The 27,373-nt window shown below is 48.2% G+C and overlaps 1 protein-coding gene across 2 annotated transcripts in view; it reads right to left on the bottom strand.

Annotated features, from left to right (window-relative positions):
* The window catches only part of MED26 (mediator complex subunit 26), a 64,174-nt gene that overhangs the window by 24,848 nt on the left and 11,953 nt on the right, over positions 1 to 27,373 (bottom strand). Inside the window, exon 1 of one of the 2 annotated variants that reach the window (XM_060144653.1) lies at positions 13,691 to 14,007. The exons of the other annotated variant lie outside the window; for it this stretch is intronic. Coding sequence (XP_060000636.1) covers positions 13,691 to 13,762 — 72 coding nt within the window. The 5' untranslated portion in view covers positions 13,763 to 14,007. Of the gene's footprint in view, positions 1 to 13,690; positions 14,008 to 27,373 lie in introns of those variants that run through there. 2 annotated transcript variants of the gene reach the window in all.

The following is a 27,373-nucleotide window of genomic DNA, read 5'->3' on the forward strand; positions in this document are numbered from 1 at the left end:
GCCGCAGCAGTGAGGCCCACGTACCGCAAAAAAATAAAAATAAAAAAAAAATTTAAAAAAAAAAGAAATGAGAAGAAGCCTTTCTTCTCCATCAGACAAGACCTCGTGAATGGAGCTGACATGGCTCAGGGGGCCCAGAGATATCAGAGAAACCAGGCTGTGTGACAGGGGAGGGGTCAAGACTTGAGGGTCGCTGGGAGGGGACAGGGTCCGTACTCTGTACCCCCATGCTACCCAACTCCCCATGTGGAAAAACACAGCACAGGCCCCAGCTCTTACCCAAAGCACAAGCGATGAGGCCCTGGAAGCACGCTGTCCAATTCAGGTAGGCATTAAAATTAAATAGAAATTTTAAAGTGAATTCCTTGGTGTACCACCCACGCATTAGGTGCTCACTAGCCACATGTGGCTGTGGCTACCATACAGAACAGTGCAGACAGAGACCATCTCCATCAGCAGCAGTGCTCAGCCAGGAAGGAAAGAGCTCAGCAGGGATTTTCGCAGTCCCCTCTCCTCCCTGCACTGGGCACAGTGTTGCCTCCTAAGAAAAGTAAAGGCTCTGAGGTCAGCTGTGCGGTGGCCAGCTACTTACCCTGGCTAAACCTTAGACGCATCTATTAAATGGTATAATACCTGGCACAGAATGAGCATATGATGAGTTGCTCCTGTCCCCCTGCTTCTGTTATGGTCCAAAGATAAAGTCCTTACAAAGAGATAATCCTTATAAAGATGATGCCAAAAGACACTGAACACTTGATTTGTTAAGTAGGGTTGCTCATTAGATTGAATGAGATCCAGTCCCTCCATGCTGAACTCCACCTTCAGGTCTATTACCCACTAATAGGATTAAAATCCACTCTCTGCTCCTTCCAGCTGCAAGGCCTCAGGTAAGGACAACCCCCCTCACTCTTTTCCTCATCTTTAACAGAGAAACAGTATCAGCTCCCTCACCTAGGTGACTAAACCAAGCCAGACACTGCACCAGGCACCTAACATGCTCAGCCCCTTAGGATGACACCACTAGGTGATGGCACCAAGAGCCACATATCACAGATAAAGACACTGAGGCCCGGAGACACTAAGTGATTCACCCCGAGGCCACTCAGGTGGAAGCAACCAAGTAGGACCTGGAGCTGCTGCTCTCACAGAACAGCTGGGGTTCAGAATTCAGAGCCTTCTTTTAGGGGGACTCCAGGCCTGGGGGACTCTTTTAGGGGGAGTCCAGGTCTGGCCCGAAGGAGGGAGGAGGCATGTGCACACCAGAGAGGGGGGCTAGGCAAGTGCTGCAAAACCTGTAGCTGCCCACCTCCCCCGCTTCCTGAGTTCTGTCTCCAGCCCCTAGAATCTCGACTCCCTAAAACTGAGTGACACACACAGGACAGGCTCAATGCCTGAGTGCTGACCATGCCACTATGGCTCCAAGGGAACTGACGCACCACAGGAGGACTCCAAAGACCTGAGGTCTGGAGAGGGCCAAGCAGTCATCACAGGAGGGGGGCATCCTCCAGGGAACCAGCCATCCCAACCCCAATACTACAAAGCCAAGCAGCTGCCCTGCCCAGTCCCCACCAAACTTGAACTCTTTCTTACCCCAAACCCAGCTTGGTCCTCCCAGGTTAGGCACTGCTTGCGCTTACCCACAGCTTGAAATCAGAGATGGATCCACAATAAACTGGTCATTGGCCCTAACAGAATGAACTATGCATCAGCAAAAGAATGGGGTGGGGCGGACACAGGCATGTCAGACAAGTTAAAGGTGGGCAAGATCAGACCAGGATGCCAGAACAGTCAGAAGACAGTGCTCCTGGGACAGCTGGCACTGGGCTTGTTGGGAAAGGCATGCTGGACCTGGAGCCCAGAGAGGCAGGTAGGAAGGGAAGGAAGGAGGGAGAATAGAGGGAGGGCAGGCCACCCAGGTGGGGATGTAACAGTGGGTCAGGAGCTGATGAGCAGCTGAGTGCGGCTGCAGCAGGGGAGGAGAGAGGATGCCTGAGCCAGAGGTTATAGGGCATAATGTGCTCAGCTGACTCTCCTGGTTGCAAGTGACAGAAAAGCCAGTTCAAATGGGCTTCATCAAGAAAAGAAGCCATTGACTCACCTAGGGCCAGCTGGGCCCAGGCAACTTATTCCTCCCCATCCCTCTGGGCCAGTCTCACTCCTGAGCAGGCTGTCCCTAGGCAGCAGACCCTAGCAGCAACCTGCTCACATCCTTCCCCATTCAAGTCTCCTCCAACTATCCCAGCAGAGCACTAAAACCTTCAGATGGCCACAGGTCCATCCCTGAACCAATCACTGTCCAGGAAGACGCAGCCCCATGATTGGCTAGACCCCAATCATTAAGCATCCCATGGGCATGGACCAGAGGGAGGGAGGAGGAAGTAGGGGATGGGAGCTGGGTGAGCTGCCCACCACCAAGTTTGTTTGCTACCATGCACACATCAACATCCAAGATGCTTCAGGCCAGGGACCACATCCTACTCTCAACAGCTTTCCTAAGCAGTGTATGGACATCCTCCTGAGAAAATTAAGGCTACAAACCTAACCTCTTCCAAAGCTACATGGTGAACAGCAGTCAAGATTCCAACTCAGTTCTGCTCAGCTCTAAAGCCCAAGTTTTCCACCCAGAGAAAGACTGTCTTCTTCACTATGTCACCTACAGAGCTCACATGTTACCCAGTCAGCCACATGGCCCCAACAGAGGGGGTGAAACATCCCAGTCTGTTTTTGGACACTCACTCTGGGGCCGGCACAGAGGCAAGACCAGGACACAGGAGACTGGCTGGGAAGCAGCTACATCTCCCTAGTGATGCTGCTTGTAGGAATGGGGCAACCAAGGGAGGTGGCCAGCTGAGCAGTGGATTGTGGCACCACCAACCAAAAGCACAGCATGCCGAGGGCAGCAGCCAGCTGGACTGCAAGGGCCCATGCACTGCTGGAAGCCATGGTGAGAATACCTGGGGAAAGTCTTAAAGGCCAGACAGGGGTCCCCAAAGCAAAGCCAAAATACTCAAGGGGAAGGAGGCACCGTGGGCATGAGGTTTGAAGAGAGCGGAAAGGCCAATGCAGTAAGGTACAGGGAGCCAGGGGACAATGGGAACCGCTCAGTGTTAGGCGTCAGGCTTGCTTCGTTCCCAAGGAGATGCATTCAGCACTGACCCTGAGGCAGGCCACTGAGGACAGCATGATGACCCAGAGAGACAGCCTGGAGTGACAAGCATAAGGGCATCCTCATGCACAACGTTGTTGCCTCATCTTACAAAGCAGATGATGCCACTTCCTATTTCCCCAACTTGAGGGAGCCCACCACCAACAGTACAGAAAACCATGCCCACTGTATGGTTGACACAGGAGCATCATCCCCAGGGCAACACGCAGATTCCTGCTCCCCTAACTCTGAGTGGGGCTGATAAGCAGGTTCACCAGAAACCCTGACAGTCCCTACCTACCCGCCCCAGACCTCACTGTTTTTGTCCTGCCACATGGGAGGGCTACAGCAGTCTAGGGACACCTACAGCTTCTGTCTGCACAACAGACCCTGCTCCTTCTGCAAGCTCCTCCCTGACTTTTTGAGGGCACTGCCATTTTCTTACAAAGCCCCCTTCACCCCACCCCCAAGCCAAGCTGGAGTGATTCTCCAGGAGTTTTCAAACTGGAAGCAAATCAGTGAATCCATTTTTGATTATGTCCTAGCTTTCAAGAGTTCAAATCCCAGAGCTGCTACATTTCCCGCCATGTGGAAGAAGTCTGTCCACAAGCCATACAGACACACACAATGCTGAGGACAAAAAAAAAGAACAGTTTCCCTCTCAGTTCTCCCACTCCAATTTCAATCCCAAACAGTATTTTGGCTCAGTGATGAGAGGAGAAAGGTTACAAGCGAATGCAGGATGAGCTCACAACACCTGGGAGGGTGATACTTTTGCCCTTTGGTGAGAAGTGAGGCTCCTGCACTCAGTGGAAGCTTTGGCCTGTTGACCAACCTTCAAAGGGAGAACTTTAAATGCTTAAGAATAAGAAGCTCCTTTAAAATAGAAGTGAAAGTGAAATAACCATTCACAAACCTCCTCGCTCCCAGACACGCCTAAAATGTAACATGTGGCCCACATCTGCCACTGCCAGGCTGCCAGCATCCAGCAAAGGGGGAGCAGACATCACCAATTTCGGGTGCTTGCCTAGAGCCCCTCAGATTGGAAGGGAAAAATGGAGGGACACGAAAGATCACCTGACCCAATGAATTTCAGTTAACCTAAGGGAAAGAAATGCAGGTACCAGTTTCTGGTAAGCAGGGGGGGGGGGTGGGGGGGTGGGGGGGTGCGGGGGGAGGACAACAATGACGACGACGGGATGGGGGGTACAGACAAGAGGAAATGGGCAAGACAATCAGCTCGGACCAGACCTCCGAGTAATCAGCCATACCTCTGAGCCCGAGAGAACAGAAGTCTGGAGAACTCGGCTCCTGCCTGGGTCACAGGCACGGTCTCCTTCTACCCAGGCTCATCCAGGCAGTTACTGCAGCATCAGGAAAGGTGATGGGACAGGAGAATCAGCAGTGCTATGGTGAGGCTCTCCTGGACTCCTAAAGGGCTCCTTAGCCCAGGACAGGGTCAGAAGCTGCAACCTAGCACCTGCACTAAGACAAGGTACCCAAGTGAGACTACAGGCAAATCAGAGTCTGCAGTTCAATCAGGAGTGGGTACTTAGAACCCTGGCTGTGATCTGACGCCATCCAAACAATCCCGTTGCTTACGCCAGACCTCATATTTCAGTTACATCCATTCTGTCATCTGGACCCAAGTCTCCCAGGCCTAGCATGACACCCACCTATTTGAAGGCGCCCAACTATTTGAAGGCGCTATCATATCAAAGAGGTGACTAAACCAGCACTCACTCAGGGATCACCGCCAGCCCACTCCCCATCCCATTCTCCCATTAACAGGACCTAATGTTTCTTGGGGGCACCCCCTCCACTCTGGGTCAGTCTGGGTGGAACTAACACCATGCCAAGATTCAGGGGTGAACCAACGAACACAGCCTATTTCAATCAAAGTCCAGAGAAGGCACCGGGAAATGTCTGCTGGGCCTTCTGGGTAAGACGTGACTTCTCTTTCTGCCCCTGGATAATGGTCAGTGAGGGTGAATCCCAAAGCTGCAGGGGCTGGGGAGAAGGCACCCACTATGCAAAGGCAACACAACAAAAAGCAAAACAGAGAGAGGGAGTAAAGCCAGGTCGTCACCTGAGAAGAGACCCATTTCTGGGCCTTTAAGTAACACAAGCCAATGAGCCCCTCTGCGTTTAAGCTGCTGTCATGAGTGCAGTGCCACCCTCCCTCTGGAGAAAAGGGGTTAAAAGAATTAGTAAAGGTGCTCTGCCTGCAACTATCTAACTGAACACTTGAAGGAAACAATGTGAAACAATGAGCAGAAAGGGTAAACTCTTCCTAGTTTATATACCTACACGTCAGTGTCATTCACCCCCCCCCACCCTCGCAGCTCTAAAAAGCTAGCTTGCCAACTATTTGCCTGGCACAGATGCAAGGTGCACCAAGGGGTAAAAAAAAGTTGGGAAGTGTTTACTGGAAGTGGCTTTCAGGAGAACTGGCTTCAAGAAGGAGGACACAGGTAGCTATCTTGGGAATCACCCAGGGGAAAGCGGACGTGGCCACCACCCCACGATCCAACCCAAGCTAGGCCAGGGACCTGATGGAAAGAGGGGTCAAGAGAGCTAAGGTGGAATAGGGGAGGCGGGAATATCCAAGTAAGGCATCGAGGGGACAAGGAGAACCAGCCCCCAGGTGTGTGCAAGCAGAGCTGGAGCCAGCTTGAGGGGCCAGGTGCCATGCGGAGCCAAATCTGACCGGACTGTGGGTAAGGGAAGGAGCTGAAGGTACAAGCAGGACAGCGGGGCCACCGGCACCTGGAGGAGGGCTGCCAGGCCACCAATGGCCTCTCGGTGTGAGCCACGGTCACGTGCAGCTGAGTTCTCCGTCAGTAACTCACCTGACTGCTGACGTTTGCACCACAGAACCCCCCATCACAGAGCCAAGGCCAGCCACCTACAAAATCACTTTGTGCACACAGTGGACAAGTGACTAGAGTCTCCACAGCAGCCATGAGGCTGACCCACCACAGGGTGTGGCCTGGAGAAAGCATCACCCATTTTTTGGCCCTTGACGAATGAAACTCGGGAGAGGGGGGTGTCCAGGAAGGGTTTGATTTGTCACATGACCAAAAAAGGACACAGGATCCCAAGGTAGCATTTGAACAGTGTCTCCAGGGATCACAGACAGCCAGGGAATCTAAGATCAAGAGCCACCTTCTCTGTCAGGGGTGAAAAATGCCAGCCAAGAAACAAAAAGGAAAAAACACTTCACACCTTATCCTCAGCCAGTTCAAGAGAAAGCAGAAAGTATTTCAGGTACAACTTTCCTCTGGGACAAGCATAAAAACGTTGCACAGATGAATCCAGCATAAGGATCCAAATCCAGGCAGGAGAGTGGAATGTCTGCCTTGTAATCCACTGCCCTCTCTCGAGTGACATGGGAGGCAGCAGCAGGTGGCTAAGGACTGGGTGGGTAGGTTCCAACCCTAGTGTCATCCCTTCTAGCTGTGTGTCCACTGAGCCTCAGTTTCTGCACTGGTACCTGCCTCCCAGGGTTGCTGTACAGATTAAAGGTGAAAAGTGCTGGCACCTCATACCTGCTCAGTAAGCGCTGACAGCCAATTCTGAAGACCAGCCCTTTTCACGGAAGATCAACAAGCATCTGAGCACCCACTTGCTGAAGAAGTTCTGGATACCTGGGGAGTAACTCATGCTCTGCCAGCAAGGAGCTTGCAATCCCATAGAAAACGTGTTCAACAAGACCTATACTCAGCAGGAATGTAGGATTTTTAAGTTATGTACAGTGCCAGAAGGAGACTGTCTTTGATTAAAGCAGGAAAGGTTTCTGGAAAAGGGAGAGCAGTAGGGACAACAGGAGGCCCCAACCAGAAGCAGTACAAAGGGTTCGATCCTAGGTGTCACACACATACAAGTAAAGTCGGCTTCCAGGTTTAAGTAGATGCTGTTCTGACAACAAGCTATAACTTCATTTCAAAACATTACTGGATTAGGAGTAGCTTCTGTCCTTGAGTTTTCTCCAAAAACAAAAACAAGAAAACAGCTACTCAAAGTACACCTGCCATTATGTGGAAGTTCCTGAATGTTTCTGATCATAAAAATGGACCCTAACACCCAAAAAGGTTAGGACCCACTAGGCTAGAAGATTTTAAGGGGGGAAAGGTGGTAGGATGTGGGAAGGAAATAGAAATGCAAAACTTAACGTTTAAAAACACTTCACATTTAAGGTTAACCTCAGAAGATGCACTGGAGTTCAACTTTCATGCTGGGCACTGCTTATGCAGGAGGTGGGACACTGTTGTTAAGCCCATCGGCTTCTGAGCCAACCAGCACTGGGTTTGGGCCCAGAGCTTTCCCATATCCACCTCTGTGACACTGGACAGATCACTTAACCTCTGCTCTCCCCTAAAATGAAGATGGAGCATCCACTTGCAAGAGTGGTTCAGAGAACCACCAAGCATGCAAAGCACTCTACACAATACCTGGCATATAGTAAGTGCTCAGTAAACAGCAGCTCTTCATTTTACAGCCTCTAATGGATGAATCCAGGAAACTCTGTTGCAGTCCCAGGAGCACTGGAAGGCTTTTAACCCCACCTGCCTGGAAGTGGCACATCACCTGACACGACTCTTCTTTTTAGCAGCCTCCATATACAATCACAGAACCTCCAGGAACTCACAGGTCAAGAATCTGAGGGCCCAGATAGAGGACCCAGTCCTGTCTGCACGCCCACCTGGCATGGTGGCCCTGGACTCTTGAGCCAGCTCTGACGATAATCAAGAGCTCCCCTGAGTGCAACAGCACCTACCTCCCAGGAACTCCTGCCTTCCAAGTCCTAGGTTTGCCTCCGGAAGCCACACAGAGCCTACCTAACTCCAGCACTGGAAACGAGCCCCAGGCCCTTCACAGAGCCTGACACCTGCCCCCTTCCCATCCCATTGCTGAGAGGGCAAACTGTTCAAGGATTTGCTACCAACTCCTCCAAACTCTCCATTCCCCTCAGGTCAGAGACAAACCAAGAACTGACTTCCTTTTCCTTCTGAAAACTCAAATGATGGAAAAAAATGATGATTCTAGAAAGCCATTTCATGCTCTTAAGAATTCTGAACTATCTTCGAATAAGACACATGAACTGTTCCACTTGGATCTAAGAGCTGTAGCCCTGTAAGGCTGCCGCACCCCAGACTATCCGTGTGCACGCTCTATGCCTGCTCCAGGTCCCTGGAGGGTTGCAGCTGGGCACCCCCAGGTCTGCACTCTCCATATCCAGCACCATAAATGCTTGCTAGAAATGTTTATTCAACTGCTGAGCCACCTTTTCCAGTTTTACCATATTTCTCCATAAACAGTGTGCATCAGTTGGTGATTGAAATGTAAGTGTAGGGCTTCCCTGTAGGCGCAGTGGTTGAGAGCCCGCTTGATGATGCAGGGGACACGGGTTCGTGCCCCGGTCCGGGAAGATCCCACATGCCGCGGAGCAGCTAGGCCCGTGAGCCATGGCCGCTGAGCCTGCGCGTCCGGAGCTTGTGCTCCGCAACGGGAGAGGCCACAACAGTGAGAGGCCCGCGTACCACAAAAAAAAAAAAAAAGAAAGAAAGAAATGTAAGCGTACTGCCTCCCAAGACCTGGAATTCATTCAGGGAGTACTTTTAAACACAGCATGCGGAATATTGGTAGGCCCTCCTTATTCAGGAAATGCTCTCCAGTTCATGGAATCCCTGTGTCAATACTTGTTCAGCGCTACTCATGTGCCTGGAGAGTGAAAAGGAGCAGTTTGAGAAGCGGCTCTGAGCATGGGCACTCACAAGGCTGGACTGAAAATGCGCTGCCTACGCAGCCGGCCACTGAGCCACAAACTCAGTCACCCAATCTGACAACCAGCTAGTGGGCCCCACAGGGACCAGGCGGACTCAGGCCAGAGCCACCACCAGGAATAAAAAGGAAAAGCACAACTTCTACTGAGAGACACAGCCCCCAGCTTCCAGAAGGTGGTTTACAGTGGGGGGGGGGGGGGCAGGAGACCCCCTGAGGCAGTCACCTAGAGGTTGGGCTGGGTTAAATCAGTTCTGGATGAACCAGAACTCCGTCTGAGAAGACACTCACATGGACACCAAAACTGAGGCAAAGTAAATACAGCTCTCCTCCTTCACCTAACTCCACGCTTGGCACCCCTGAGGGCATGTCCTACCACACGAAGCTGCATCATGAGCCCGGGTGACCATGGTGCCTGTTTATATCTGTATCAGGACAAAAACCCCTTCCCATAAGCTGATCTTGGACTGTCCTCCTAGGCCTCTGTGACCTCCAGCCAGGACAACATACCCTGACAAGAGCCTCCTCTGAGGACCTCCATGAAGACCGAATGTAAAGTCCACCTTCTTCTGAGGGAGAGAGTGAATCACAACAAGGTCTTACACCTGCTTCACAACCAACACTGTTACCTGCCTACTTCCCAAAGTCATAAAATGCCACACTGCTGTCCTCACACGTCCTGGCCACGACATAAAAGAGCAAAGACAGGAAGGCTACTGAATGTGGGCAACCAGTGTGATCAGGAAGAGTCCACATGCTTAGATTTCATATCTTCTAATATACTAATGAGAATCAGAACTAATAGTCTTCCATTTTAAAACTTATAAGATTCCTCTTTTCTGCAGGATCAATGGCATTTTAAATTAACATCAAAAGTGCTGTAATCTTGAAGCAGAAAAGGAAGCTGGAACACAAGACTCATGAAAAGTTCCACATCAGCTAGCAGTTGCCACACCACAGTGTGGTCTGGCCCAGGATTCTGTGTCCCTGACAGAAACCTTAAGATGTTTCCGGGACAGGCTGTCTAATGTCATCAACCTGTAAGATCTATCACAGGTAAATCGAACCCAAGTTGTAATCTCATATAAACTTGTGTGGGAGAGAAGAGACTCCCACATCTTTTCTTACCAGCTCAAGGACGCTGCCTTCTTGGCCTCTTCTGAAGCTGCCTCTCCATGTTTGAGAGCAGTATGGTGGCGTTTAACGTTGGAAGCACTATCGCTTAATGACTTTGGCTAAGTCCCTCCCTAACTTTAGGGCAGTCACCTCACATTAAGTCAGTAGGAAACAAAGGCATCTTGTCCTCTCCTGGCCATGGGAGACACTCACTAAACAGTACTGTCATGATGTCTGCTTCTGCACCTGCAGAAAGGGGAGACTGGCTACTCACTCCACCTCCCTTTATAGGCTGTTGGGAGAAAGCAGGATACTCTGCTGCACAAAGTCAGGTAAAGCATACATCTCTGTAGAAGTGTGTTGGTGTCTGTTATTCAGAAAATTCACACAATGTACCGTGCATTAAAAGAAGAAACTTCTAGAACAACAATTCATGTTAGCCTCTGCTGCACCTTCCAGAATCTGAACCTGGATCTGGAAGGAGCTTTTGGGGCAAATACACCAGTTCCCAATCCCACTTTGCAGATGAGGAACCTGCAGTCCAGTGAAGCTAAGTGGTATCTTAACCTTCACATTCCTAGGTGGGAAAATTATCCTTCCCGTGTCTCTCTCTGCAGAGGCCCTTTGTTCACCTCCCCTTGGCAGCTGAAGTCTGCAGAACAGTGAAGAAGAAAAGTAGTTCCTGAGGTTTCCTGCTGGACAGCCCAAGAAGGAGTCTAGGGTTCAGTCAGTTTAACCAGCACTTAGAAAGTACACCTAAGGCTTCTGCTCTAGACAGAGAAGACAAAGCCCGAACTCTGGAGAAACAATGAGTGTCCGATACAAACGGGAAACTAATCATTTGCTGATGAGATTATGCTTGGGTGGACTGACTCTGATTTCTGGGCAGGAGTAAGACAGTCCTCAACTTTATCCATAACAAAACAAGATTAAGATGGAACAAAGGCAGAGTGCACTTAAGAAAGATTTTCAACGCTCTGGGCTGCCATACACAAGAAGAGTAAGGCTTCGGCTGTTCTGAAAAACCGTTAGTTGCTTTTTGAAAAGGAATGTACAGAATTTACTTTATTACTGAGTTGAGAGAAATTATTAACGCAGAGCCTGATGCTATAGATATTCAAATACTCCAGAGGCTAGAATATAGAGCAAAGAAACAACTTTCCTCTTAAGAACTCCTTTGTCAGGGAGATGGTCAGAAAGTGTTACTTTGTTATTTCCCTAAGTTTTCAGATACCTGTGGATATTAGGTCAGCTGCCTGACATTGAGTTTTCAAGCAAAAGCTAAGTTTGTTAGCATACTTGCATGCCCATAAAGGTAAGCATTACATGACACAATTCTCTGTCGCTTCTCTCAGAAGAGGTTTAATTTTAGTGTTGGCTCTTCAACACTGTCCCCATTTTTATTTTCCAGGAGCACCTTAAATATGTGTCAACTAACTATACAGAAGTGGAGTTCCTACTTGAGCAAGGCAGAAGAGAAGAACAGCTGTGTGCTGGCACCGCCTGGTTGGAGCCACCTAGCTCTCACCTGAGCCCAGGTCAATCAAGAGAAACTGCAGAAATAAGGTCACACCATCTCTGCCAGCAACCTATCCCTCCACAGCTCTGAGTTTCTATATGGGGTTTGCTCCAAGCCACACGCCTGTCAAACGGCTTATAACAATACTCAGGGATGTCACTGACAACAGCAGCATTTAAAGGTGGCACTTTCTCCCCACTCATATTCAGAGACAATTTCCCAATTTCATCCACCACACTTATATTAGTAGGACTCTACACACACCTATCACAAGAGTCCACCCAAATAAGCCACGTGAAATGTGCATTCCATGACACGTAACACAACCGTGGGCTTGGCCTCTCTTCCTCCTGTACTCCTAGGAACCCTTTAGATTAGGGCCTTACACAACACTGGAACCCCTGAGGTCACTGCCCCACCTAATCTACAACATGGTGACTGCCCGTTAAAGCGCCTCCTGATCCCAAAGCTTTCCTAGGTGGCGTTAAGGATCAGTGCTAATATCTCAGCAACCTTTCAGACTCTCCGGAAGGCAAACAAGCACATGGAATTCAAGAAATTACACTCTGACTGATGCAAAAGTCACCAAGGCTATATATTTCAAGTCACTTGTTTTATCCTCTAATATTTCAGTCTTGGGAATTGCTGCAGCACCCGTTTCTGCAAAAATTCTGCAAAAATTCTGCAAGGTTTTTATATAGCTTGTGCCTACTCCACCCCCAAAGTCATAACAAAAATGTATACAATATTTCTTAAAGACAATTACCACCAAATCTATCTTAATGGGGTCTGAAGACCAGGAATGACAGAATTACTTATGATACAGAAATCAGAGTCTTACAAAAATAACTATTTCTGCCAGAATTGTACAATCCAACATGAATTATTCCCAAAATGCTAGGCTAAAGCCTACTGCTAAAAGTAATAAGCCAAACTCATGTAAAGGAAAAGCAAAAGCCCCCATAGTGACAGAAACCTAAGTTACCTAGCCAAGCCCAAGATGGTTTATTTCTTCCACCCCCAGCACATTAAAAAGTGGTTTCAATGGCCACTTCTTGGTCTCCCAGGAAATGCAGGGGCTCACTTCATATCTGGATGCTACTACATCTTCCCATTGCTCCACTGCTCCTGCCACAGGGGGAAATGACCCCTATGGCCGTAAACCACTCATAAAAAATATGAGAACACGATGAGTCTTTCCCTACACACACGGAGGCGGGCAGGGGAGATCCCTCCACAAACAGTAGCCTCTGTGGAGGAGCACCTGAGAAAGCGACACCCTGGGGTTAACCCTGATGGCCTAGGTCACAAACCAACAGGCTAGGACCCCAGGTAGGGCGTAGACAGCCGACGGAGGGCTCTGGGTGGAATGGGAGAGCAATCAATCACCTTTAATTCACTACCAAAAAGCAGGGCTCTGGCTTGGTCTGAGACGTAATGAGTACTTAGGCCCAGAAAGGTAACAGAAAGAATCCCACTCTCCACAAGATCATCTTCCGTCGGCAGGGACCCCAAGAGAGACCCGGCAAAGGCATGTCCACTCTCAGAACCAAAAGGGACTCTCCGAGTGCCCTGGGCAGCTGGCTAGGTGCAAAGCAGGCCAGGGGGGTTCCCTCCGAAGCCAGGAAGGTGCTTCCAGACGGGAGGAAAGAGAAAGAGGACTTCCCTGATCACCCAGAAGACCAAGACACCGCCGGCACCGGCTCCCCAAGTCATACCCCGGACACCAGTTGCTCCACAGCCTTCCCCCCTCCCCTCCCCCGCGCCGGGAGGGCTTCCCGGGGGTCGCGGGTCCCCCGGGAAGGGCGAGGCGGGGGAGCTCCGTCAGGAGCAGCAAGGGTCGTAGAGCTGGAGCGGGAGAGGAGAAAAAGCTCTGATCTCAGCTCCCATCTGCTCCCTCCGCCCAGGCCGCACGAAAGCCTCGGCCTCACGTACCGAGCGCCGCCGGGCTGCCCGACCAGCCCCCGGCCCGGGCCTGGGGGGCGAGAGGCCGGGATGGCAGCGGCCCTCGGGGGCAGGTGGGTGGCCGGTGGGTCCCCCGGAGCCCTGCGGGGGAGGGGCACTATGGAGGGGGAGGGTCCCGGGCCCACGCGGCCTCCACCTCAGCCCGTGCGGTGAACACTTACGTTGCTCTGGGGGTCGATGGCCTGCAGCAGCCGGTCCCTGATCTGCTGCGGAGACGGCGGAGCCGCTGTCATTGCCTGGGCGAGGCGGGGGGGAGCGGCCGGGCCAGCGGGCGGGCGGGCTGAGGCGGCGGACGGGGGTCACTCACTCGCCGGCCTCCGGGAGCGGAGCCTCATGTTCCCCGCGGCACCGGGGGAAGTGGGGGCGCGCGGGGTGGCGGAGAGGGGAGCCGGGGCCGGGGCTCAGGCCCGGGGCGCCGCCGCCACCAGAGGAGGAGGAGGAGCCGCCGGAGCCGTCGCCGCTGCTGCCGCCGCTTCGAGAACCAAACTCCAGTGAGCAGCCCCCGCGCGGAGCACTCTGGGTAACCCGCGCCGCACGCAGCGTCGGCACCACACTGAGGAGGTTGGGAGATGGGGCGGTCTGAGACGCCAAACTTGGGCGGGGCCACACGCGGGTCACGCCCCCTCGTTTCTTACGCATGCGCGCGCAGGCGCATTGTTCCCTCCCGGTCAAAGGTGACGTTGGGAGGAGGTTGGGCAGGGCAACGGCCACCGCCTGGAGGCCCCGCCCCCACCCAAGCTGGGCGGGGGCCGAGGTTTCCGACGGAAACGGTCGATACGCGCCGAGTCCTTGAACCCGGGCGCTGTGGGTGGCCGCCTGAGGGCAGCGGGGCGGAGAGGACAGCGGAAGGACCCCTCCTAGGGCAGAAAAGCTTTCCCCATTCTGACGGAGGTGACGGGAGTCGCAGGTGGGAGGAGCTGCCAAGTTTTCTGAGCCCGGGGGTCCTCCTCAGCCTCTCTTATCTGCGTTCCTGGGGGTCAGTAGGCAGACGTCCACGTTGTAATTCCGTGCGCGGGTCAACTGAGGAGCCGAGGAACGCTGCCGCCCCCGCCCCTCCAGAGGTCGTGGATGCGAACCCGGGGTCGGCAGCGCCGAGGGCCAGGATCCCCAAAGCATGAGACTGCAAAGTGCCTCACGGAGGAGCCGCTACCCCAAGCTGGGAAAGCCCCAAACCATGAGCTGACACCAACGTTGCAAACCTGTGTCCACGCCAGGGTTTCTCAACCTGGGCACCAGTAACATTTGGGGCCGGATCACTGTTGTTGCAGGGCCTGTCCTGTGCATTGCAGGATGTTCAGCAGCATCCCTGGTTTCTACCCACTAGATGCCAGTAGCACCCTTTCCCCGCTGGGGACGACCAAAAATGTCTCTTGTCACTGCCAGAGGTCCCCTGGTTGGCAGAACCGACCCCTGTTGAGAATCACTCGTTTAAAAGACCCTTCTACCCTGCTTTGCGTGGAGATGCTGGAAAATTGAAGCCCTCATTCTCTGAACCTCCTTTATAAAGGAGGAAACTGAGGCCCAAGGTCACCCAGAGTTATAGGTCAAACCCAGAATTGTTAAATGTCAAGTCTAAGGGCTTCCCCCCCCGCCCCCTCACTGCCTTCTTTCATTGCTGTCTCCTCTCTCTCTGGAAGCTCTGTTAAATATACGGTTATGCGAAGGGGTAGAAAGGCAGGCTGAGTGGATTATTAGCCGCAGCCTCGGAAGAAATAACTTTTTTCGTTGTTACAGGAAGGCCTAGATTTAAAACAGAGGCAGCTGATGAGAACCACATGTGCGCCTTGGATCTGTGCTACACCTGTTAGTCTTGCATTTGTCATGCTTCTGGGAAGCATTTTTATTTGCAAAAACGGCGGCTTCCGCACGTGGTTGTGGTTGCCTGCTTCTGCACGTGTGAAGTTTTACATCACACTTGTAGGAGGCAATAAATACCGGCAAAAGACTTCTCTTATTTACTCACTCTCCCTCCTAGAATGAGGTGCTTTGTGTACACGGTCCCGGTTGGAAACCAGCCCACTTGGAGATATTCTTTATCTCACTTCAGACAAGGAAAATAAACAAGCACTCCCCCAAGGATATTCCTGTCCTGCCTCCCTTTTTAATTTCTGACTCAGATATACAATATATTATTTTTTAAACCAAGGGTTACTTAGAAACAAGCAATTTGTTTCCCATGGGTCAGGTTACTTAAGAAAGATCTGGAAAGCACTCCATTTACCTACTCTTTTTAAACTAAGAAGAAACATTAAGATGACTGTGAGCTCCACAAGGGCACTGATTCCGTGTCCCCAGTAGATAGAGGAGTGCTTATTAAATATATGTGAAATAAGTGAATGAATGTCTCATCCAAACACATGGCAGCTGTATACACACACCCAGACGTACTTATGCAGTTCAGTTCCACAGATCTGGCACACAGTGGGGGCTCAATAAATATTTAATAAATGAAGTACTTCATTAGATATAAATACACATGAGGATGCACATGGGCACACACAGATTCTGTATATAGTATATGTAGTATTATTCCACATTTAACGTATATACAAAGGGTGCTTATAAAGATTAAATCAGATAGCCACTAAATGGGAGTCTTGAAAATGTTAGCAGTTCTCTTAGGTCCAGGGTAGATAATGCAGTTCACCTAGCAGACTTTTTGCTTTGAGGAAGAGATACTTGAAATGGCAAAGTTGGGGCTCGAAGTAAATCCTCTTGCTATAATGGTTCTTCCCTGGAAATATGTCCCTAAAATTATTTAGATAGCACCAGCCCCACTGTCCTGAGAGGACAAGATCTTTTGTGCTTGGAATGCCTCACCTCTTAGCAAGGTGGCCCCCAAAGAGGAAGGGAGAGGAAGTGGCTCTGACCCCTGACTTGCTCTTGCCACGGGAAGTGCCCAGCATCCTCAGCCAAGCTTGGCAGGTTGGGAGCGGACTCCTCCTCCTATCCGGACAAGCAACAGCATCACAATAGGAGGCCATGAGCAGGCCAGCTCCCACACCTGCAGCGGACCAGTGTTCAACAGTGACAGCTGGTGGTGGCGAGGAGCAACAGCAGGCATACCTGGGCAGACACACCTGAAGTGAAAAGCAGCTGTGCCCCTTTAGACACATAAACCCCTGGAGTTGGGCAACTTAAAGGAGAAGTTGTTACTGGACTTATCCCAATAAGGTATGTGAAGACTCCAATGATTAATAGGAAAATGTGTGCAAACCCACCACCCGACTTGGACCCATATGTTTGCTCTGAGTTTAACGGTCTGGTGGGAATTTTTAAAAAACACTCTTGCGTATTAACTCCTTCAGCCACATCAATGATCTCAGAAGCACCTAGAGATGGGTTTCAGAGTTCTGCGTGGCTTTGCAGCAAGTCCTGTTCCAAAGTGAAGCCAGTTTCAACTGGTTCTGAATAGCCCCTGATATGTCACTGCTTTTAGGAAGGGTTTCAAAGATAGGTGAGAGAACTCAATTTTTATCATGTCTCCAAGTGTGGGGATACAAACATGCACAAAGCCTGCTCCTGGGGAGCTAGTTTTGAAGCCAAGACCTGAAAACAGGTTAGGGGCTCATTAATACAATACCATAGTTGTACTGTCCAAGCAAAGTGTTGCAGAAGCACAAAGAGGGGAATTCTGGAGTACAGAGAAAAATGACTGACATGGAGGCAGCATTTCAACGGAGAGCGTTACCATACATTGACACCCTCTGACTCGGCATTTCACAATTTCTAGAAATGTATCTGGAGGAAGCAATCAGATGCAGACAAATGTGTCTGTACAAGGAAGATCACAGCAGCATCATTTCTAAGGGCAAAAGACTGGAAGCTACCTATGTGTCCAGTAATCGGGGGGTATATAAATAAACTGGGAGTCAGTTCATGAAAATGGGATGGTTACAGACTAGGAGGAACCATAGGATTCTGTAATTCCATTTGGGTGGTGGTCTTGTCTTATGTAGGCAACATATAGAAATTCACCAAGCTGTATGTCACTATAGATTAAACTTCAAAAATAAATAAAAGAATATAGAGCTGGCTAGCTAGATAACGTAGCCATTATAAACCAGCATTGAATAATACAGGAAAATGCTCCCAATATTAAATGCTTTTTAGCATTTAGCAACATATAAACTATATATCTTACAATCTTAATTTTAGTTGCATTAAAAAATATATACTTATGCACATAATTCATAGAAAAAAATAGTGGAAGAAACCAAAACATTTATCTCTGACAGGTGATTTTTATTCTGACACTTTTGCCTGAAGTTCCACATTTTCTAGAACGAATATGTGATGCCTCCTGATGATCTCGTCCAGTGCTGGTGTTATTCTGACCTCTAGCAGCCTCTAATTCTCACCTTCTGATTGAGGTACTGCTAATTTGAAGTATAATCATAATCTCCAAAATCCTGAAGATGGGTTTGCTATCAGGCTGACTGATGGTTGTCAATCTAAGTCCTAACAGTTTGTGTTTTCCCTACAGCCCCAATTTTGTATAATTTTTAGTAATCAAGAGAATAACGACTGGGAGTAATATTAAGTACCTATTATGTGTCAAGTTCCACTGAGGGCTTCACATGAGGGCCCTGATGAAGCCCTCTGGACAGTCAGACGCTTGCATCAGCTCCTCCCCTTGACTCTGTGTGGGGTCTGCAACTCACTTTGGCCTAGAGGATGCGGTAGAAGCCACACTCTGCCGGATCCAGAGTGAACCCCTAAGAAGGCCTGGCAGTTACCACACAGCTCAGCAATTCTACTCCTGCGAATCACCCCAAGAAAACTGAAAACATACACTGACACAGACTTGTACAGGTAAATGTCCATAGCAGCTCTATCCTTAATAGGTGCAACGTGCAAAGGCCAAAAACCCATCAACTGGTGATTGGATAAACGAAGTGTACATCTATACACTGGAATATTACTCAACCATAAAAGGGAGTGAAGTGCCAACACATGCCACAATGTGGATGAACCTTGAAAACATCATGCTGAATGAAGGAAGGCAGACACAAAAGACCACATCTTGTATGCTCCCATTTATATGAAATGTCCAGAATAGGCAAATCCATAGAGACAGAAAGTAGATTGATGGTTGCCAGGGCTGGGAGAGAATTTGCAGTGGTTGCTAATGGGTGCGGGGTTTCTTTTTGGAGTCATAAAAATGTTCTGGAATTAGACTGTAGTGATGCTTGCCTCTGTAAATATACCAAAAACCACTGAATCATCCAATTTCAATAGGTGGCCTGTATGTGAATTACATCTCAATAAAACTGTTAAAAACAAGAGGAGGCAGTAGCCTGGCAGTGTCCATCTGCCTTCGCAGTCCTGAGAGCACCAAGCTACCATGTCAGAATCTGGTGACCATACTGGAGGGGCACGTGGCAAGAGGGAGTGGCCTGGGGCCTCCATGGAGAATAAGGAACCAGGAGACACAGAATGCTGTGCCCCACATGTCTAACCCCATCAGCTGGGCCACCCGGGCTGAGGCGCCAAGATACATGAGTCGACAAGCCTCCTTGGAGCTCAGAGACAGCCTCACCGGGCTGGTCCAATTTCCTGCCCACTGAACTGTAACTAAATATAGATGTTTTAAGCCACTTAGTATTGGGGTCACTTGTTACACAGTGCTAGCGGACACATAGTTGCTACTGCAATCCTCAAATGACACACAGGGAGGAGCCTGAGGCTGAAGAATGAGGAGACTTGCCCACAGCCACTTAGCCCACAACGATGCAGCTGGGATTCCAGGCTGGATCTTTCTGATTCCAAACCTTGCTCTCTGGTCTTTACCACTGCTCAGCTCTGGCACCCCTGTGTCTCTTGTGTTCCCTCCTCCGCCCCAATCTTCTTGCCTGCTGACCATTTCTCTCTCTCATCTACTGAACGCACACATCCAGGCAGCTCTTTTTTTTTTTAAGCTTTAATTATCTTCTTTATTATGCTAACCTTCAGTACAGCGTAAAGGATAATCATATATAAAAACAACACAGTACACATAATTTTAACACACACACAGACACACACACGAAGGAAATAAAAGATTAATCTCTATTTTTTTTTTTTTGCGGTACGCGGGCCTCTCACTGTTGTGGCCTCTCCTGTTGTGGAGCACAGCCTCCAGACGCGCAGGCTCAGCAGCCATGGCTCACGGGCCCAGCCGCTCCACGGCATGTGGGATCTTCCCGGACCGGGGCACGAACCCGTGTCCCCTGCATCGGCAGGTGGACTCTCAACCACTGCGCCAGCAGGGAAGCCCTAATCTCTCTTTTATTTCCACTTTTCTACTGTCATCTAGTCTTTTTCTAGGAGCTTTAGGTATGCTTGTATCAATCTCTTTTCAATTTATATTTAATTCTTCAGAAGACAGACCAGGTAACATACTTTGGAAATTATAAAATCAATTTTGTCTGTCTTTTTGGTTTGTAGTCATAAAATTATTCTTTTTGCTTTATTTCTTTTTAAAAAGAAGACCTCAAAAATCTTGCTAAGACTCACAGATATAGAGAACAAACTAGTGGTTAGCAGTGGGGGTGTGGGCAATATAGGGGTGAGGGAGTGGGTGGTACAAACTACTGGGTGTGAGATAGGCTACAAGGATGTATTGTACAACACAGGGAATATAGCTAATAATTTTGTAAATGGAAGTAACCTTTAAAAATTGTATAAAAATTTTTTAAAATCTTGCTAAAATAGTGTGTAATGTATTTGAAGTGCTCAAATAACCTAATCACGATTGGAATGATCTAATCATTTGTTAGACTGGATCAGAAGCTATTCTTCTGTTTACTGCAGTTTTGTTCTCTCAATTACTCTCATGAAGCAAAGAAACAGTCACTCTACTAATTCTCTAGTTAATTTTTTATTTTATTTTATTTTAGTTCAGTTTATTTGTCTATAGAAGTAAAATAAGAAGTTCAGTGAAGGAACTGCAGGATAAATGATAAATTTGTCATAGCTTTTATCCGTGATTGGCTCTTTCTGATACAGGGTTTGAATCTTCTTGTCCCCTGCTCTAAAAATTTAGTAGTCTCCTAGTTCATCTTGCCTAAGTCCTTGGCCTTTCGAGGTCCTCTTGTCACACACCACACATGTCACACATTGATACATGCCATACACATGCGTTGCCCATGTTCCTGCTCAGCCTTATTTCTCACCATCCCTAAGTGGGTTTTCTCCACTTCTGTCTGTCACACTGGTCACCTAATTCTCCAACTGGGTGACTTGGATCCTCAGAGGACCTGGCCAAAGTCATGTGGCTGGATTGGGGGCAGGATGATGACTATGGTCCAGAGCTTGGGGTTCCCAGACTCACAGGGAAACACATGAACCAAATCAGGTACAAGCCATTTCCCTAAAGAGCAGACGAAGGCCAAGGGGTTGATGTCGAAAACCAAATGAGGAGACTGTGATGAGGGTGGAGCAGATAGAGGCAGACAGAAGCCACGATGAAAGACCCCAAACTGGCCAATGGAACTTCTCAGAAACACACACACAAACACACATGCACAAGATCAAGCCATTTATCAAAATTCCTTCTGGCCTTTCCTGAACCTTCCATGTGCTCTCCAGGGTCACTGAGGCCCACAGACTCCCAAGTGAGAGTACAATTTTGATGCAAAGTGGTCAGACATGGGAACCACCCATCTCCCATCCAGGCAACTAGAGTTTACTTGCCTTAAAGCAGAGCTGGATTATTGTATCAAATGGCTTGGACAAGATTCTCTTATCTTAGTGCAGTTTCAGGAGGAGAGGTCAGGAGACGTGAGCAAGCAGATTCTATTCAAAGGGCCTGACCCATGCAAGCCTATCCAATTTGAGAGCCCACTTACCCTGAGAACATCCTGAGCTCTGCCTACCTCCCAGGCTCAGGGAGATGCAGAAAAGGGTGGAGGTTCTAGAAGCTCTGTTTGCATCTTTTTCCTTTTTAGCCTCAAAATGCAGTGTTGGTTTCCCTCAGGTTTCCTGGATGCTCAGATGTTTACTTCTTTGTGTTTTTTTTTTTTTCTTTCCTGATTACACGAGTAGTAGATATTTGCAAAGTGTAGACAATTAGTCAAGTAGAGCAAAGTATGAAAAAAGATTGAAAAACTACTCCCTGATGAAAATCTCTGCACTGGTCTACTTTTGTGTGTGTGTGAAATTTTCCATGAGAAGGTTAAAGACAAAAAAAGGAAAAGAAACCACTCAGCCAGGCCTGTGCGTTTGCTTGGTTTTGTGTGTGGCAAATGCGAGTCATGTAGTTTGGAGATGGTGTTGTCTGCAAAGCCAAAAATATTTACTGTCTGGCAGAATAACACCCCCTGCCCCAGCCCCCAAAGATAGCCCCGTCCTAATCCTCAGAACCTGTAAATAAACTGTGTTAGATGGCAAGGGAGAATTAAGGTTGCAGATGGAAGGAAGGTTGCTACTCTGCTGACCTTAAGATGGAGAGATGTTCCTGAATTATCCTGGTGGGTCCAGTGTAACCACAGGGGTCTTAAATGGGGAAGAGGGAAGGAGAAGTGTCAGAATCAGAGAGACTGCATCATGAGAGAGAGTCGACCAGCCATTGCTGGCTTGGACGATGGAGGAAGGGGACCACAAACCAAGGATGTGGGCAGCCTCTAAAAGCTGGAAAAGGCAGGGAAACGGATTCTCCCCTACAGCCTCTAGAAGGAGCCAGCTCTGCCGACACCTTGATTTTAGCCCATTGAGAACCGTTTTGGACTTCTGACCTCCAGAACTGTAAGATAATAAATGTATTGTTTTAAGCCATGAAGTCTAGGGCCATTTGTCACAGCAGCCACAGGAAACTCATATAGGCCCCTGACTAAAAAAGCTTACCACCCTCTCTTTCAGATGCAGAGCTGCCCAATTAGAGCTTTCTGCCATGAAATACATGTGACATGTAGCTACTTGTGACTGCGGGACTGGGTTTTTCATTTTAACTCATTGAGATGGAAACTGAAATAGCCACAGGTGGCTAGTGGCTACTGAACAGATAGCAGAGGCCCTTGCTACTCAGAGTGTGGTCCAGAGACCAGCTACACAGGCTTCCCCTGGGAGCTGGTTAGAAACACAGAATCACAGTCTGAGCCCGCAGCCTGCTAAGTCGAACCCACACTTCGCCACGAGCCCCAGGGGATTCATGGGGACATCAGAGTCTGAGACACTGTGGTGGAAGCCACCATTCACTTCCACGCAAATAACTGACCATGGAACAACGGGAGGCAAGGCCCATTCTTAGCAGTTCTCAGGGTCGGATTTCCTAGACCACACGGAGTTTTTTGTTTTTTTAATTTTTAATGCTTCAAAGCATACTATTAGCCAAGTAGATAAACTAACAGCTATTGAATATCTACTACAGCCCAGACCCTTGACCATCTATTATGGACTGAACTGTGCCCTCCTCCAAATTCATACGTTGAAGCTGCAACTCCCAATTCAACTGTATGTGGAGACAGAACCTTTAAAGAGGTAACTAAGTTTAAATGAGGTCATAAGGGTGGGCTCCTGATCCAATACGGCTGGTGTCCTTATGAGAAGAGAGACCCCTGGACTTCCCTGGTGGCACAGTGATTGAGAATCTGCCTGCCAATGCACGGGACACGGGTTCAATCCCTGGTCCAGGAAGATCCCACATGCCGTGGATCAACTAAGCCCGTGTGCCACAACTACTGAGCCTGCACTCTAGAGCCCACGAGCCACAACTACTGAGCCCGCGTGCCACAACTACTGAAGCCCACATGCCTAGAGCCTGTGGTCCACAACAAGAGAAGCCACCACAATGACAAGCCTGTGCACCACAACGAAGAGTAGCTGTCACTCGACGCAACTAGAAAAAGCCCGTGTGCAGCAACGAAGACCCAACGCAGCCAAAAATAAATAAATAAAACAAAATTTTAAAAATTAAAAAAAAAAAAGGAAGTGATCCCAGGGATGCACACAGAGGAAAGGCCATGTGAGGACACAGCAAGAAGGTGGTAATCTGCAAGCTGAGGAAAGAAGCCTCACCAGGAACCAACCCTACTGACACCCTGATTTTGGACTTGCAGCCTCCAGAAACCATGAGAAAAGAAATGTCTTTTGTTTAAGTCACCCAGTCTGTGACATTTTGTTATGGCAGCCCGAGCAGACTAAAACACCATCTCATTTAAGCCTCACAAAACCCTGTTGAGAATGTCTTTTAATAAATGTACTGACCCTGATGAAAAGACCACCACTTTTTGAGTACCTGTCCCACATCAGGCAGGTTATAGACACATGTCAAGGCTGTCTCTGTATCATAGACAAGGATATGGAGGCACAAACAAGCCAAGATGCTGCCCCATGTCACACTCTGTAAGTGACAGATACCAGGTCTGAGGCAGACCTCCATCTTGCTTTCCGCCACAACCCTCTTTTCCACTTTTTTCCCTGATTCACATAATAAACTCTAATTAGATGCACCCAAGCTTTACTCCCCCTAAAATAACTTCTACAAACTCCCCAAGCACAGTCTCTCTCTCTATGTATGTGTGTGTGTGTGTGTGTGTGTATACACACACACATATATCCTTGTGGCCCATATGTACCACTAACAGCCACAGTAATGCAAACTAAACACAGATGAATATGATCCACCCATAAGATGTCTTTTTTTTTTAATCGTCTAGTCCAGGGGTTGGCAATCTTTCCACGAAAAGTCAGCCAGTCAACACGTTCACAGTTTTGTGGGTGAGATGGTCTCTGTCCCAAGGCCTCAAGTTTGTCCTTGCAGCTTGAAAGCAGCCACTGACGATACACAAACAAATGGGTGTGACAGAGTTCCCATAAAACTGTATGGACAAAGAAACGTGAATTTCCTTCCATTTTCATCTTGATTTGTTTTTCAACCATTTAAAAACATACCATTCTGCCTTCTGGGCCATGAAGAGACAGGTGGTGGGCAGTAAAAAGACAGGCGGGGAGCCAGATGTGGGCAGCAGCTTGCTAATCCCTGGTCTAATCCAAAACCACCCAACTGGCCAAAAAGAAAGCCACAGAGCCAGACGATGATGAGCCCTTGCCATTTTCTTACTGAAAAATGTGGACTTTGAATTTCCAAATTCAATTCAATGCTACAGATCCCTTTGCCCACTTTCTTATCCAGGCACACCTGTTATTACCAAACTCATTTCTAGGAACTCTCAAGTGGCAGAAAGGGCCTTGAATGGGATAAAGTGCCTTCCTCTGCATAATGAAAATCAAGGGAATGGTGAAAACAAACCCCCCCAAAAAAAAGAAACACCTTTTTTTTTTAATAGCATGCCTTTTTTTTTTTTTTTTTTGCGGTACGCGGGCCTCTCACTGTTGTGGCCTCTCCCGTTGTGGAGCACAGGCTCCAGACGTGCAGGCTCAGCGGCCATGGTTCACGGGCCTAGCCGCTCCGCGGCGTGTGGGATCTTCCGGGACCAGGGCACAAACCTGTGTCCCCTGCATCGGCAGGCGGACTCTCAACCACTGCGCCACCAGGGAAGCCCAATAGCATGCCTTTTGCTTTATACACAAACAGCACTTGTCTTTCATCAATGCGGGAAAACATCAGGTTTTCCTGATGGTTTGTCAAATATTTCATAATCTCAAATTTGGTTAAGGAGGAGATAATAAAAATGGTTGACACGAAAAGGAAATGCCTCGTTGACTTTTCTAATCTAACCACTTCAGAGGAGAGCCAATCTCATTATCACATCTCTCACTGCTACTTAAGAGGAATCCCAGGGAGCCCAGAGAGATTTCTCCCCTAACTATCCAAAGAAGTAAAATTGGGTTTGCTCTGTTAACCACATCACTTGAAAATGGCCAGCTCCATTTTCAGCAAGTTTGTACATGTCTTTATTAAAATCCAGACCACAAGGCATGCAGACTATTTCACCTGAGTGGCTTTGGGAGGAAGGGGCACCTTGAGACCCTCCATCATCCCTTCGCTCAGGGGTCGGCGAATTTGTTCTGTAAATGGGCCAGACTGCCAGTATTTTCAGCTATGTGGGCCAGTCTCTGTCGCGACTCTACCACCGTAGCAGGAAAGCAGCCAAAGCAACCGTACAGAGCACATACCCAAAGGGGTGTGGCTGGGTACCGATAAAACAAGCAGTGGGCCAGACTTGGCTGGCAGGCCATAGTTTCCGAGTTCTGCTCTAGAGCATCTGGAACTGAAGTGCAACAAGAAACCTAGAGAAAGGAGACGGGGTTCACTCCTCAACACGGCAAGCGTGGACTAAGCAAAAGGGGGTATATCCAATATGAACCCCAAAGTTTGCATCCAGGGCTTGTGCTGCAAATTTCTATTTTCTTTTTGTTCTCCACGTGTGGCTTCTCACCTTGGCAGCAACTCTATGTAACATTCTCCAGGATGAGCAATAGTGGGCATTTATTTATTACTTAGATGGTGGTTAAGATCCTTAACTACCAAGGCCAAGGTGGAAAGCCAGCTGGTGTGATGTTAACTGCTGTTGCTTGCATAAAGAAACAGTTATCTGGGTGGAGCTGAAAACCTCATCCTTACTCACAGATTAAGCAAAGTTAATCTACTTAAGTGGCTGGGACATCGCTCCTAGTCAAAGATGATAGGGACTTAGAACCAAGGTCTTTGAGATGTATGTACGTATGTATGTATGCATAAACATACATACATAGGAACGAATGAACATTAAGTAAATAAAGACAAAGAAGTAAGTTGTCAAAGATGTGTTTTTGGGGGCTGGGGGTTCTTAGCCTAAAGCTGTCAACGTGGATTTCTCTTTTTTTTTTTAAATGCAAGTTTCTTTAATAAGTTTAGTCATTTTACCATCCTTTCTTTTTTTTAAGGTGGACTGTTTTTTTTATATCAGTTTTTTTGAAATATAATTTACAATGTTGTGTTAGTTTCAAGTGTACCACAAAGTGATTCAGTAATACATAAATATATACTATATATAGATTTTTCAGATTCCTTTCCATTATAGGTTATTACAAGATATTGAGTATGACTCTCTTTTTTTAAAGTGACCCCCAAAAGCCATTAGGGATGATACACTGAGGTGTTCATTGCTGTGTTATTTATAATAGACAAACACTAGAGATAACTCAAGTCTCCATCAGCTGGGGACTAGTTAAATTAATTATGGTATGTCCTTACAATGGCTTATTTGCAATTATTAAGAATGGTAAAAATACAGAAGTGTGCTCATATTATCAGGTGAGAAGAGCAGGCCAGAAGATACAAAGATACCATCTGGATAGAGAAAAGGTATCTACCATATCCAGTGCACATGCATAGAGAAAGAGCCAGAGGAAAGTGTACCCAGAGTGATGCTCTCTGGGGAAAAGTGATTACGGGTGATTTTTTCCCTTACAGCAAAGCTGGACTTCATAATTTTTCTACAATGAACATGCATTGGTAGTAAGAAACTTTAAAACAAAATAAACAAAAGCCACTAAAGCTACAGTGGTAGTACATGACGATGTAGCCTTCCCGGGTACTCTGGGAAGTACCAGTGAGGGAAGCCAGCAAAGGTCACAACAATGGTGACCGCAGTGGCATTTATAACAGCGGATAAAGTACAAGTTCAAAGTACATATGAGAGGGCCAAGGTTAAAATGAGATTTATTGATGCTGCACGATAGTTAAAAATGAGACCCATGAAGCCTCTCTGGCAGCCCAGAAAATATGAAGGAAATGATGTCAAAATGAAAACAGCAGAGACTCACAGACATGGAAAAAAAAATTATGGTTACCAAAGGGGAAAGGAATAAATTAGGAGTTTGGGATTAACAGATACACACTACTATACATAAAATAGATAAACAACAAGGATCTACTGTATAGCACAGGGAACTACATTCAATACCTTGTAATAACCTAT

This window comes from Lagenorhynchus albirostris, chromosome 3, assembly GCF_949774975.1.
Source record: "Lagenorhynchus albirostris chromosome 3, mLagAlb1.1, whole genome shotgun sequence".
Lineage (NCBI taxonomy): Eukaryota > Metazoa > Chordata > Mammalia > Artiodactyla > Delphinidae > Lagenorhynchus > Lagenorhynchus albirostris.